The 15346-nt window shown below is 40.2% G+C and overlaps 2 protein-coding genes across 4 annotated transcripts in view; one reads left to right on the top strand and one right to left on the bottom strand.

Moving 5' to 3' along the window:
- Positions 1-10258, bottom strand: part of c5 (complement component 5) — a 141806-nt gene extending 131548 nt beyond the window's left edge. The window contains exons 1-5 of one of the 2 annotated variants that reach the window (XR_010968995.1): positions 10147-10258; positions 9240-9432; positions 5543-5705; positions 3922-3992; positions 3504-3595 (exon numbers count right to left, since the gene is read on the bottom strand). Coding sequence is in view for 1 of the 2 variants with exons in the window: in XM_068012360.1 (XP_067868461.1) it covers positions 3504-3595; positions 3922-3992; positions 5543-5705; positions 9240-9432; positions 10147-10211 (584 nt within the window). In the remaining variant the exon portion in view is untranslated. The remainder of the gene's footprint in view (positions 1-3503; positions 3596-3921; positions 3993-5542; positions 5706-9239; positions 9433-10146) is intronic. The other variant, XM_068012360.1, reaches the window with a different exon arrangement.
- A 430-nt stretch (positions 10259-10688) lies between these two features.
- cntrl (centriolin) overlaps positions 10689-15346 on the top strand; it is a 162990-nt gene continuing 158332 nt past the window's right edge. The window contains exon 1 of one of the 2 annotated variants that reach the window (XM_068012358.1): positions 10689-10711. The gene's annotated coding sequence lies outside the window, so the exon portion shown is untranslated. Of the gene's footprint in view, positions 10712-11337; positions 11419-15346 lie in introns of those variants that run through there. The other variant, XM_068012354.1, reaches the window with a different exon arrangement.

The raw sequence follows: 15346 nt of genomic DNA, 5'->3' as shown, positions 1-15346 counted from the left end.
GTGTCACATTAATTTACTCAAACCATATTACCGTAGGGAGGAGGATAAGCCAGTACAGGTATGTCAGGTAATCAGGACTGTGGAGAAGGAAAAGGATAGTGAGGATGAGGCAGAAATAGGCCTAGGAAATTCTCAGATTGAACCTCCAACTATCCAATCAGCGAATGCAGAATGGCTAGAAAAATTAAACCATAGGCTTTTACACTTAGAGGCAAAACCGCGTGAAGTCCTAACCAGGGTTTTCACAACGTTTCAAAATGTTTGTAGGGATAAGCCAGGATGTACAACCTTAGCCACACATGGTGTTGGTATAGGGGGAGTCATTCCTTTAAAACGACATCCTTGTTGCTTAGGTCCAAACAGACAGGCCCAAGTGGAAGCAGAGGTACAATGCATGCTGAAGGGCAGCTTAGATGAACCTAGTTAGGACAGCTGGAATTCGCAGATGGTTTTGATGTCTAAACCTGGTGGGTCAGTTCAAACTTGCATAGATGCTAGAAAAGTCACTGTGGTAAAGAAGGCAGACTCCTACCCAAATTCCTACCTGTCCTCAGAGTGAGGGCAGCCAAGAGCTTCCAAAGAGCACAGTTGACTGGGAGAAGACTCGGAGGGTGGAGTTCCGGATCGGTAAGTATAAAAAACTTACCTCTGGTAAAAAAGCTGAAAGTGACGTCACAGGAAAGCTGTGACCAGATTGGCTGGAAGGGAATTTTTTTTTAACATTGATAAAAATTGATTAAAACCCTAATTAACTCATTAATAAGTAGAGTAACTAAACCAGAGGGAGGAGATTACTGTATTTAGTTAGCATTTAATATTTTTAGTAGAAATCTAGCACTAGGGACCATATAGTTAATTATAACAATTTAGTAAGGATTTAATAAGTATTTATTTATTTTAAATTAATTTATTAATTAGTGCTAGAAATGTCAGTTAGAGGGGTGAAGTGCTTCACCTGTGAGATGTGGGAGGTACGTGACGCTTCCAGCGTTCCAGACGACTACATCTGCAGGAAGTGTACCCAGTTGCAGCTCCTCACAGACCGCATGGATTGGTTGGAGCGGCAACTGGATGCACTTAGAAGCATGCAGGTGGCAGAAAGCGTCATAGACAGGAGTTTTAGAGAAGTGGTTACACCCAAGGTGCAGGCAGATAGATGGGTGGCATCAAGATCGGCGCAGGCTTGGAGGGCTGAAAGGCCTGTTCCTGTGCTGTACTGTTCTTTGTTCTCATATAAAGTACTGTAAGGACAGAGTGGGCAACACAATGTGTCTTAAAGAGACAGATGTGTTGGAGGGATACTGTCAAATTCTGTTGACACCCCAGCGTAAGAAAAAATCAGCTTCTGTTACACTGGACAGGGTTTTCCAGTGTCAAGTGATGACACATAGATTAAGGAGTACTCGAGAAACTTCTCAGAGAATAGTGAACCCAGTAGTGGTCAGTGCTCCTAGCTGTGCAGTTCACCTGGCTGAGGTGATGGACAATAGGGACACTTGGAAGGAAAACATGAAACAATTGGAAGACTATGCTTGGAAATTTAAAATGGGTTAATTGGAACAACCTTCTGAAAATTTAAAGCCGAAATGTTCTAATGGAACTTGTTGCTGTAGTCTAAACATTTTTTTTTAGAAAAGTGTACATCTGTAAATGCGGGAGAAAAAAATGTGTTCGCATTTTTTCAATTTTTTTTACCCATTGTAATGAAACGCATTCCAGGAATGGCTTTCATTCTGCAAGGGGCAGAGGTATCATGGTCCTGTTGTTTTTTTTCTCCAGAGAATATGTGGCGTGTCTTTAAGGCTGGAAAAGGAGCCGTACTGCTTGAAGAACCAGCAAGCCTCAGGAGTTAAAGAGAAAATGCATTTTGGTTGCCGTTGGATCCAAGCATATGGAGAGGGAAGCATCCAGCTTCAAAGAATGCATCCTGGTTACCCGTCAACAGCCATTCGAAGACTGCAATTCAAAGGGTGCATTCCCGTTACCTTGGATATAGCCACTCAGACAGAGCATCACGCGATACATTTGTTGCAATTCAATTTTGAACTGGCTTTTTAGTTGAAGACAGTCTGTTCTTACAGAGAACACAGACAGACAGGCTGGTGTTAGCACCTGAAAGAAGAGCTCTCTGCCATTGAAACTGAAGGAAGAAAATTTTGGTTGTTTAATTATTATCTCTCAAAATTCTAAAAACAAATCAAGCCAAAACAGAGATCTCTGGTAATTTAAACTGAAGCAAGGGAAGTTAGACTGTGACAATCTTTTATCCCTCAAAAAAACTCTAAAGTCAGATTGATTCTATTGAAAGTGTTTGTAAGTTGTTAGTTGTTGAAAAGGAGAAGGAAAGCATCATTTACTGCTGGAATTAGACTACGGACTGTTCTACTATGGAAGAACCCTTTTTCTCCATCGGACCGCTGTGAGGACTTCAAGCAACATTGGGCAGTCAATTTGCAAGGACTCTTAATTTTTTCTATTTTAAATGTTGTTTATATCTTATTAGTGTTTAAGAATTTAGTTTTTTTCATTAAACAGTTAATTTGTTGATTTAAAGACACTTGGTTTGGTTAGCCTCATTCGGGGGTTAATAGATGGTACAATTTGGCTGGATGTTTCTTTAATTTGGAAAGTTTAAAATGATATGTTAGGCGATCTGTGGAGGGATAGGATTGAATTTACAGTGCGTTTCTCCCACTACAATCAGAATCGTATATTTGGATTGGGGGCTTTGACTGGAGCAGTCGGTTGTAGCAGTAATATTCAAAATGTATTTTTAATTGAGCTATATAATAATATATCAGAAGACTAGCTGTAAAAAGTTTTGTGTCTTGTTTACATCTATAAACTCTAAGCCACATCAACATCCAATGAGCTTTACAAATGCATGGAAACAAGAACAAAAGTACAAACTTTAACAAAGAAAGTACTTTGCAAAGTGGAAATTAAGTACAGAAGTACAAGGTCTGATGCAAATTCTATAAGGTATATTCAACATGAGTTATATTGCTATATAGTAAATGTCAAGTATTATGATATTGTTTTTAGGTTGGAACGTTTTACTGTCCGTCCACATGAGGGAGGTTATTGCAGCGGAATGAAATATTTTTCTATTTTTGGCTTGTATTATCCATCAAGTACTCAGATTAAATATATTAGTGCTTGGATACATCATAAAGTTTACTCAACTTTGCACCATTAATGCATTTTACCCCAACTACAGAACCACACCTTTACTACATTTTACGCTAACTGATTTACATGTTTAAAATTTTACCTTGTAAATCATACATTCCATGACAAAAGTGTGACTTTATATAATTTCTTTCAGATTGGCATGAAAGGAACCCTAAACTCTTCTAAAACTCACAGTTTGTCATCAAAAAAATCTTAAATTTGACAATGCACAATTCATTGATAGGAATATAAATTCCCAGAAAAATAAATCTGATATATAATCTGTTTCTTCTATATGTTGATTAACAGCAGTAACAATAACAATTTACTTGGGATTAGATGGAATCTTGAAGTCGGGTACTGAGATTATTCCAGTAACATCTTCATATTCAATATAGTCCACTTTTACTCCCTCTGGATCCTTATTTGAAGAACAAACATAATTGTTTAATTTCAATTTACTTCTTCAAGATTGAGACAATTTTTCATAAAATTCTTTATAAAAGGCAACTTTAAAATAAAGTGTTTATAAGGGACATAGAGTTTAACACATCCTGGTACAGCAACATGCTGCACACTAGTCTACCCTTTCTGTATTTATACCTAAAGTTAGCAGCTTTATACTTATTTTATGTCAGATTTTTGCTGTTATTATGTTACATTTTGGTATAAAATTCAGGTTTTACAACCACAAATATTTAACTGAACATCAATACTACAATTATTCTTTAAATTTAAATAACTCACCTTAAAAGTAATAGCAACTGGTCTTCTGGCTGGTTTGAGTTCTTCATTCAGAGAATAAATCCGAAATTTCACTACGGATAAAAAGACCAGAAAAATATTAGAATAAAAACAAAAAAAATTTCAGTTTTCAATCAGTTAACAATTGCTTTATACAATTAAATCCTTTCTGGTTCCACCGCCAAGATTTTTCACTCTCTTTTTCTTGTGCTCATCTTAAAGTCCCTGCAGTGAGCTAGAATTATGATTCCAAAAATTCAGACTACAAAACTGGCAGTTACACTAGAAGTGCATACAGCAGTACCCTTCCAAATTGACCCAACTTAATGTACGAGGGGCCATTGGGTGCCTGTGCCACTCTGGAAACATCTCTGGCACCCGTCTACTTTATGCAGCTGGAAAACCTGGTGCCTGCTCATCACCCTTACTTTTAGAGGTGCATTCTTTGCCTGTAACACCCCTTTATCCACTCCCCTCATGTCTCCACCCATCCAGCAGAGTCACTGCACCCATCTGAAATCAACAGAATAAAAATGAAAATCAGGCAGACTTCCCTCCAACATAAGGTTAGAAGTGCTGATGATTGCAGTGTTCAGTATCACTCACAACTCCTCAGATACTGAAGCAGTCTGTGTCTGCATTTAGCAAGATTTGGACAACATTCAGGTTTGGGCTGATAAGTGGCAAGTTACATTTGTGCCACACAAGTGTCAAGCAATGAACATCTCCAAAAAGAGAGAATCTAACCATTTCCCTTTGACATTCAATGGCATTACCATAGCTGAATCACCCACCATCAACATCCTGACCAGAAATTTAACTGGACCAGCCATATAAATACAGTGGCTACAAGGGCAGGTCAAAGGCTGGGAAATCTGTGGTGAGAGCTCACCTCCTGACTCCCCAGAGCCTGTCCACCATCTACAAGGCACAAGTCAGGAGTATGATGGAATACTCTCCACTTGCTTGGATGGGTGCAGCTTCAACAACACTTCAGAAGCCCGATGCCATCCAAGACAAAGCAGCCTGCTTGATTGGCACCCCATTCACCAAGTTAAACATTCATTCCCTCCACCACCAGTGCACAGTGGCAGCAGTATGTATTATCTACAAAATGCACTACAGCACTTGCCAAGGCTCCTTCAACATCACCTTCCAAACCTGCAACCTCTACCACCGAGAAGAACAAGGGCAACAGACGCATGAGAACACCACCTCCAAGTCTCCCTCCGTCACACACTATCCTGACTTGGAACTATATCTCCGTTCCTTCACTGTCACTGGGTTAAGATCCTGGAACTCTGTCCCTAACAGCACTGTGGGTGTACCTACACCACATGGACTGCAGTGGTTCAAGAAGGCGGTTCACCACCACCTTCTCAAGGGCAATTAAGAATGGACAATAAATGCTAAAATTGCCAGTGAGGCTCACATTCCAAAACGGAATTAAAAAAGAGACTTTATAAGGAGCTCACCATGCACTCCAAAAGATTACTATCCCGGTGACAAAGATGAAAATCTACCCCAGATATTATGGGCAGGAATGTACTGCTGAATACAAACACAACCAAAGTGAGAAGTTCAACTTATTTTGCAGATGGAAAATTAAGATTAAGACTGGTACCTGACTGATCAGGAGTGTAAACAGGTTTATCAGTCTGTACAAAGAGTAATCCATTCTGGTAAGACACTGGCACTACCTCCTCTTGAGTAAAATCTGCAGAAATTGCTTGTAAGTACACAAATTGTTCTTCATTTTTCTTTCTAGGTAAATCTTTTGGCAAGATCTGTTAAAAAAAAACGAACTTAATTTTGCAGGCATACAATCATTTCTTCCAATTATTATTATTATTTCGACCATTATCCAAATCATTAATTTCTGATAATGCATAACTTGGTGTTAGGAATGTTTTTAAGATATAAGGCACATCTAGATTCAATATTTCACAAAAACGAAAGAAACCTGGTTCCAAACTTGCTTTTTCTTTTGTGCTTTTTGTTTTATAACAATGACCTGCAGCTCAATGCATTGGAATGAATGCAAACATGAACCGGGCAGCAGAAAATGGAAATTTTCCTGGATTTTTGGGATCAGTAAGTTCGCAGATGACATGAAAATTGATGGTGTTGTAAATAGTGAGGAGGAAATCCTTAGATTACAGGGAGATATAGATGGGCTGGTAAGATGGGTGGAGCAGTGGCTGTTCATTGGCTGTACGCATCAGTAAGGGGCCCGATATTGCAAACAGATAGCGCTATTTAAAGGTAGCCTGCACCTCTTAAATGGGAGGTACCTTGTGGCTGCAAGAACTGGTGGGAGTTTTTTCAAAAGTCCTTCTTGGCTATGATATTTTGAGAAACAGCTGGACTCCATTTTCAAGTGATTGGAGGCTGCATACACCTGAAGAACAAATGCTACACAGCTCAATTTCGCCATCCCACTAACATTAGTTGACATACCATGCTGAAGTATAAAATGTTTGTTCAAGTACTTCATGTAAAGAAATTTCATATTAACATTACGCGAACAGTTTAATCTAAAACTTTATCACTGTTAAGAATATATGAAATAGGAGCAGGAGTAGGCCATATGGCCCCTCGAGCCTGCTCATGGCTGATCTGATCTTGACTTAAACTCCACTTTCCTGCCTATTCCCCCGTAACCCTTGACTGCCTCATAGTTCAAGAATCTGTCTATCCCAGCCGTGAATATATTTAATGACTCAGCCTCCATAGATCTCTGGGGTAGAGAATTCCAAACACTAACGACTCTCTGAGAGAAAAAAATTCCTCTTTCAGTTGCTGTCAAGTATGTCCCTAGTCTTCATGCTGTGAATAAAAAGAAAATTAGTAAGAATAGGTTGATTCATTTATGGACAGCATTATCTGCATGTGTGATATCTGGATCAATGACAATCAAGGTCCTTGGCTGGTGGAAAGAAAGCTGCAAATATTCAGGGCAGAGAAAAATGAAGAGGCATATGTCCTTCCTGTCCTTTATCATGGAGGTCTTCGATGACAGAACTAAGGAGAGTCTGGACAAACCACTAACTCTTTAAATGGAATATTGCACACCTACATGATGGATGTGCTCTCCAAAATGAGGTTTGGGGAGAGAATCCAAATTGGATCCAACTGTTCTACACAAACATGAATAGCGCAGTTTCAATCAATTCGTGGGAATCAGAAAGTTTTCTGATCAAATAAGTCTAGCAGGACTGTCCTCTTTCCACTGTCTTGCTCAGGTGCTGTATTGAATGTTTTGCCAAGTCCATCAGGAAGGATGTGGTCATAAGAGGGGTGACAATTCAAGGGATCGGAGTCACTCAGGTCAAAGCCTCCCTGTACATGGATGACATTGCCATCTTCTGCTCGGATCCGTTGTCGGTTTGCAGACTGATGAGCATCTGCGACCACTTTGAACTGGTCTTGGGAGGCATAGTAAGTCACGGCAAGAATGAGGCCAAATTCTTTTGGGAACCGATCCCACCAATCCTTTGTCCCCTTAAATGTCAGATCAGACTGCCTGAAGGTGCTGGAGATACGGAGTTCAGAGGGGCTGGGGAATGCGCCAAAAACTGGAAGGGGCATATAGCCATGATGAAACAGAAACTGGGCATGTGGGAGCAATGCTCCCTCTCCATTGCAGGTAAGAACTGGTCATCGGGTGCAAGGCTTTCTCAGTGTTGCTCGACATGGCACAGGTCTGGCCCACTCCTGCGCCATGGCGGTTACCTGAGCCATCTTCCGCTTTATCTGGAGAGCAATAAAGGACCGTGTCCACAATGTTTAAACCTCGAAATAAAGGGGGAAAAAACATACCCAACATCGCCTGCATCTTGATGGCTAACTTTGTGTGCAGCTGCGTCAAGCTGTGTGTAAACACCAAGTGCCACTATGTGCTGAGGATCTATTTGTCCCCTGTGTTGCGAAGGATGGGTCTGGTCACTTTGCCGCTGAACACTCCATTTAGTTGGGCCGTACCATACCACCTGTCCATTGTGGATAAGTCTGTACAGAAAAACACCTTTGACCACAAGTCTATCAGGCACATAACGTCCTCAAGGCCCTGGGAGGAAAGGAGATGGTGGATCCTGTCGGATGGTTCCCTCAGCAGACTGTCAAACGAATTTGGCAGAATGCCTCACAGCCAGAATTTCCAAACGTGCACCAAGACCTAGCTTGACTGGCGGTGAGAAAGGACCTCTCCATCAGATCCTTCCTGCATGCTTGGAGTCTCACCATCTCCGCATGCTGCCCACGATATGTCTGCGGTGGGGAAGTGACCGTCGCTCACCTTCTTCTGGAATGTGCCTTTGCAAAGCAGGTCTGGACAGAGATGTTGTAGCTTTTGTCGAGGTTCATCCTGAGCAGCTCTGTAACGCAGGACTCAATGCTCTACAGGCTGTTCCCAGGGACGCACACAAAGATAAATATCAACTGCTGCTGGAGGACCATCAACTCGACGAAAGATGCACTTTAGTCTGCCTGAAAGGTGCTGGTCTTCCAGTGCAAAGAACCATCGACGACTGAGTGTTGCGGACTGGCACATTCCAAGGTCCAGGACTAAATGCTGAAAGACACTCTAAAGCTTAGGGCAGCTGCTGCAAAGGCTTAGTGGGGAAAGGCCACTGTGTCAGGCCCTCCTGCCATAGTACACCAAGGGACTGGAAACCATGGAAAAACTCCTCTGACTGTATACACCAGAGAATGTTCGAAATAAAATGTAAATGTACATTGTAAATCTGTCATGGCAAGTGTAGCTGGTAGTTCAAGGTAATAGGGTGAACAGGTGTTGAGTGTTAATTAGTTAAGCAATAAACAGTTTCTACCTAAGCTTCCTGGTCTCAGTGTATTCTTCACAAACAGGCTTGGAAATTCTCTTAACAGTAGTGAGGCAGCTCATGTACTGTATTGAAAGAAAATGAGCTGTAAAGCATCTTATGTAATGTCAAATTTGAATTGTTATGTATTTTTGAGAAATAAAGAGGCAGATATTGTCTGTAAAGTTAGCCATAGAGAGAAGGCAAATGAAAAAAATAAGAAGTTTTCTTGGTAACATAGGTACAGCAGGTAATGTGGCACCAACACATGCCTATAAGTCACCATGTGCTTTGCATCATTCAATGTGTAAATTGTTCTATTCTGAATTGTTTTATTTACTCACATTTAATACAGAGCAATCACAGCCTGAACTTAGAATTTTCAGTTTGGCATACAATAATAAATCAGATCAAGCTATGCAATGATTCAGAGGTGATATTACAAAACATTTTCTCATAGCTTTCTTTAATGATTTAAAGTTATAAAAAAAGACTTACAGTAAACTTCAAAGATCCTTGAAATCCATTTTCTCTCTTTACTGTTACGCTTCCTTCTGCAAAGATCTTTTTCCTATCTGGGTAGCTTTTTAGAATGATTGAGATATATAATGGATCTGTATAGCCATATGTTTGAATCACCACAGTCTCAGATGCTCCCACTCTAAGGGTCTTAGGTGCGGTAACAAGGTACCTACAAAAATATAGGCAAAATTGAGTTAATCAGATATAGCTAATCAGTCAAACAACATGCTAACAAATGTATTCAACTATGATGCAAGTCAAATACACCTGTATAGTTTGATGGACAATAAGGGGTAAATTCTACACATGGATGTGGTATCACAACATTCTGGCACATTTACATAGAAACTGTGTCTATGCTAATTTTTTTACAGTTGTGATTTTATTGAACTTCCGTGAAAATTACACAGCAGCTCTTCAACTTGCTCTAAAAAGATGAACATTTGAAAATAAAGTCCTATATCTATTATAGAACATGAGCATAACTGACCCCTTCTGTGGCATTCTTAGATTAACAGAACTTGAAGATCTTTCTGTACTTATGCAGAAACAATTCAGCATGTTCAGATGAAAAAAAAGGTTTTTCAAAAAGATTTGACATTTTGAAGTGTTACATTTCAAAACACATCTGATCACACTGCTTCATTTTGTTTCATGTCCTACACAATTGCTGAAGTAATTTTGTAGTTTTCAAACAAAAAATTAGTTAAGCAGTGACTGGTTTTGAAAAGTACATTTTTACTGTCAAAGGAACACTAGAAATTTAGGTTTAAAGTTAATACCTATATCACAAAAAACCTATTAACTGATTACAATTTCGGGGAAGAACATTATTCACAAAATAAGAATAATTTTTTAAAGGACTTTAAAATAAAGTGCTTACGTGCGTTCTTGCCCAATACTGCTTTGAAACAGAGCCACAAAACCAATAATAGAAAGAAGTTTCATATTCAGATGCTCTCTAAACCATTACAAAGTGAATGAAAAAGTTGTGTCAAATCAAAGGTTATAGTTACTTGGTACCACTTATCTGAGTTTATTGGTGAATTGTGTCACTATTTATTTTAAGTTAATAATAAATTAATCTGGTTGTGCTAACATTAGGAATTGAGAAATACTTTTTGTGAATTATTAAACAGTTCTTCTTTAACTTCAGAAAAATTGAGAGAACAATTAAGTAGTCAAGAATATCTGTATTAAACCCGCAGGAAAATGCTATGGCCACAATACAACAGTGATCAATCTTTTGTTAATGGAGTTGTACCAGATCTGTTTTCTTTAAGTATTACATAATTATTTTAAAATGGCTGTTTATTTTTTGTGTTTGATATTTAATTATGAATATATGGTAACAATTATACCAAGGCTACTCTTTATCCACAGCTATTTAAAAGACTCTACTATCAGCCACAAGGATTACTGCATATACAGTTGTGGAAGATATCCAGGTAGTTTTATATCTCCATCACACAGAGTTGTTTCCTAATGATTTCTGCACTGTTTACTAAACTGTGACATATATATGTACAATAGTCTTATTGACTAACTTGTACTTCCTATTTTTTCAGTTATGGACCTCCTCTGTTCTGTGTGTTAATACTGTTTTTAAATACAGTTTATCAAGTATTTGGCACTCACTTTTCTTTTTCTGGTTTTGCGAGTCAACCATCTCCACACTTTCTCCAACATGATATAGCTCATTTCTATTCCTGAAATCTGAGTAATTCTGTCAGTCCATCTTAGTCAAGTAGGCAGCCAACTTTTCTAAGTTATGTTGTTGAAATTTTGCAGTTAACTATTGATGTAAAAATTATTGGATTTCTTCTACAATGATGCCAATACCACTGAAGCAACAAGGCTCTGGACATTGAACTTCGGAGGCCTACAAAATTGTACAGATAGGGCAATGTAACAAAATATCAGTTTCATCTAAAATCCTTTTTTTCTCGAGCTGTCCCTTGAAAATGGATTTCTTCATCCAGTAATAATCAGTGCTAACTATTCTATGAAATGTTTATCAATGTCCATAAATATGAAATACTGTGAGAAATAGGACAATTAAGTAAAAATTTATATTTGATCTGCACCCTTATGTTCTCAAGATCCTGTCTGACTGGCAAAGTGTGGGGTTTTGTGGTGACAATTCCCTAATATGGTGAGTAACCCAATGCTTATTTTTGCTCTTCAGATGTCAGTCAGATTTATCCTCTGTCAGAAAGGTTTTTACTCTTCCCTTAATAGATTGCCTTAAGATGGCAACGTTCATCTTAAAGATCTGAGACAATGGTAAACGCTTTGAGGTAATTTCATTAGCGATTTGGAGCTTACTTAATGGCCAAATAAAGTACAATCAACTATATCATAACTAAGAAAAATCTAGACTCAGCTATTGGTTATGTATGCTCTTCATTTTTGATATTTTTTTGTACAATAATAAACTATCCTGTATGCATCTATGGATATTTTTGACAATCAATTTTGCTTATAATACAACTTCTTGTACAAATTGTCACCATCTTGTCTGTCAAATATGTTCTTTCTCACTGGTTCAGTATCTTTTCTCCTCTCATTTGTTAAAACAATTTTTATCCTTTCCAATTAGTTATTTTGTACTTCAGTTATTCACCAATTATATTGTAGCAACCCTATCTCCCTAAACATATATCACTAAAGAGGATTGGACCCAATCACGATTGTGAGACTTTTGGTGCCCGGGAAATTACATCCCAGAATGAACCACTGCCTCCAGAAAAAGAGGTTAAACATTGTTTCTTCATCTAGCACCTTCCACAGACAATAACTAGTCTGAATCACATTTCAGGGAACCCACAAGATGAACCACACCTTCTTGTGAGATATTTAATATCATAGTGCCAAAATGGCATGGCCATCTACATGATATAACTTAATTCTTGAGATTTTTAAACGCCTGCATCTCAGATTTTCATCGCACCCCACTGGCAGGCAAACCTTTAGCTGCCAAGGATTTTTTATTTGTTCATGGGATGTAGGCATTGCTGGCTAGGCCAGCATTTATTGCCCATCCCTAATTGCCCTTCAGAAGGTGGTGGTGAGCTGCCTTCTTGAACGGTTGCAGTGCGAGGTAGATACAACCACAGTGCTATTAGGAAGGGAGTTCAAGGATTTTTACTCAGCAACATTGAAGGAACGGTGATAACGTTCCAAGTCAGGATGGTGTGTGGCTTGGAGTGGAACTTGCAGGTGGTGGTGTTCCCATTCATCTGCTATCCTTGTCCTTCTAGATGGTAGATGTCGTGGGTTTGGAAGGTGCTGTCGAAGGAGCCTTGGTGAGTTGCTGCCGTGCATCTTGTAGATGGTACACATTGCTGCCACTGTGCGCCGGTGGTGGAGGCTGTAAATGTTTGTGAATGGGGTGCCAATCAAGTGGGCTGCTTTGTCCTGGATGGTGTCGAGCTTCTTAAGTGTTGTTGGAGCTGCACCCATCCAGGCAAGTGGAACGTATTCCATCACATTCCTGACTTGTGCCTTGTAGAAGGTGGACAGGCTTTGGGGAGTCAGAAGGTGTGTTACTTGCCACAGGATTCCTAGCCTCTGACCTGCTCTTCTAGCCACGATATTTATATGGCTACTCCAGTTCAGTTTCTGGTCAATGGTAACCCCCAGGATGTTTATAGTGGGGGATTCAGCGATCGTAATGCTATTGAATGTCAAGGGGAAATGGATAGATTCTCTCTTGTTAGAGATGGTCATTGCCTCACACTTGCGTGGCATGAATGTTACTAGCCACTTATCAGCCCAAGCCTGGATATTGTCCAGGACTTGCTGCATTTCTACACAGACTGCTTCAGTATCTGACGAGTTACGAAGGGTGCTGAACATTGTGCAATCATCAGTGAACATCCCCACTTCTGACCTTATGATTGAAGGAAGGTCATTGATGAAGCAGCTGAAGATGGTTGGGCCTAGGACACTACCCTGAGGGACTCCTGCAGTGATGGCCTGGAGTTCAGATGATTGACCTCCAACAACCACAACCATCTTCCTTTGCGCTAGTTACGACTCCAATCAGCGGAGAGTTTTCCCCAATTCCCATTGACTCCAGTTTTGCGAGGGCTCCTTGATGCCATACTCAGTCAAATGCTGCCTTGATGTCAAGGGCAGTCACTCTCACGTCACCTCTTGAGTTCAGCTCTTTTGTCCATGTTTCAACCAAGGCTGTAATGAGATCAGGAGATGAGCGGCCCTGGCAGAACCCAAACTGAGCGTCACTGAGCAGATCATTGCTAAGCGAGTGCTGCTTGATAGCACTGTTGACACTTGCATCACTTTACTGATGATTAAGAGTAGACTGTTGGGTGCTACATTCTAGAATTCCCTCCCCAAACCTCTCCGCCTCTCTCCTTCTTTAAGATGCTCCTTAAAACCTACCTCTTTGACAAACTTTTGGTCACCTGTCCTAATAGCTCCTTGCAAGGTGACCTGAATATTCAAGGGTATTTGACATTTCAGAAGGACAGGAGGAATGGAAAATGAGATGGGGTAGCCCTGTTAATAAAGGATGAGATCAGTACAATAGTGAGAAATGATCTTGGTTCAGAAGATCAAGATGCAGAATCAGTTTGGGTAGAGATAAGAAACAGCAAAGGCAAGAACTCACTGGTGGGAGAAGTTTATAGGCACCCTAACAGTAGCTACAAAGTGGGGCAGAGTATCCATCAAGAAATATTGAGGACTTGCAAGAAAGGTACGGAAATAATCTTGGGTGATTTTAATCTTCACATCGATAGGACAAATCAAATTGGCAAAGGTAGCCTGGCTGATGAGTTCATAGAGTGTAGTTGGGACAGTTTCTTAGAACAATAAGTTCTAGAACCGACCAGGGACCAGGCTATTTTGGACCTGGTAATGTGTAATAAGACAGGATTAACTATAGACCTCATATTATAGTATCTTCGAGGCAGGAGTGATCATAACATGATAGAATTTCACATTCAATTTAAGGGTGAGAAACCATAACTTGTGTCTTAAACTTAAATAAAGGCAATTTCAAGGGTATAAAGAGAGTTGGTGAAAAATTTACCCCTTTGATCCCCTTTAAACCTCCTCCCTCTCACCTTAAATCTATGCCCTGTAGTTTTAGTCATCCCTACCATGGGAAACAGACTCTGGCTATATACCCTATCTATGCCTCTCATAATTTTAAATACCTCTATCATGTCCCCTCTCAGCATCCTTCGCTCCAGGGAAAACAGACCCAGCCTATCCAATCTCTCTTTCTAACTCAAGCCCTCCAAACCAGGCAACATCCTTGTGAATCTTTTCTGCACCCTCTCTAGCTTAATCACGTCTTTCCTGCAGTGCGGCGACCAGAACTGCACACAGTACTCCAAGTGTGGCCTAACCAACGTTATATACAACTGTAACATGACGTCCCAACTCTTGTACTCAATGCCTTGGCCGATGAAGGCAAGCATGCCATACGCCTTCTTCACCACCCTGTCTACCTGTGTTGCCACTTTCAGGGAACTATGTACTTGCACCCCAAGGTCTCTCTGCTCAACAACACTCCCCAGCGCCCTGCCATTCACTGCAAATGTCCTGCTCTGGTTTAACTTTCCAAAATGCATCACTTTGCACTTGTCTGCATTAAATTCCATTTGCCAATTCCTTGCCCACATTCCCAGTTTATCTGTATCCTGTTGTAACCTCAGACTATCTTCTTCACTGTCCACTATACCACCAATTTTGGTGTCATCTGCAAACTTACTAATTGTGCCCCCTACATTCACATCCAAGTCATTAATATATATGACAAACAACAGCACCGATCCCTGCAGCACACCACTGGTCACCGGCCTCCAATCTGAAAAACAACCCTCCACTACCACCCTCTGCCTCTTATCACCAACCCAATTTTGTATCCAATCTGCTAGCTCACCCTGGGGGTATCCCATGTTTTCGAACCTTCTGGACAAGCCTACCATGCGGGACCCTGTCAAAGGCCTTGCTAAAGTCCATGTAGACAACGTCCATCGCCCTGCCCTCGTCAATCCTCTTGGTCACCTCCTCGAAAAACTCAATCAAATTCGTGAGACATGATT

Source organism: Heterodontus francisci, chromosome 32 (genome assembly GCF_036365525.1).
Source record: "Heterodontus francisci isolate sHetFra1 chromosome 32, sHetFra1.hap1, whole genome shotgun sequence".
Classification (NCBI taxonomy): Eukaryota; Metazoa; Chordata; class Chondrichthyes; order Heterodontiformes; family Heterodontidae; genus Heterodontus; species Heterodontus francisci.
Note: the sequence above shows the minus strand (reverse complement) of the source record. Positions and strands in the feature narration are given on the sequence as shown.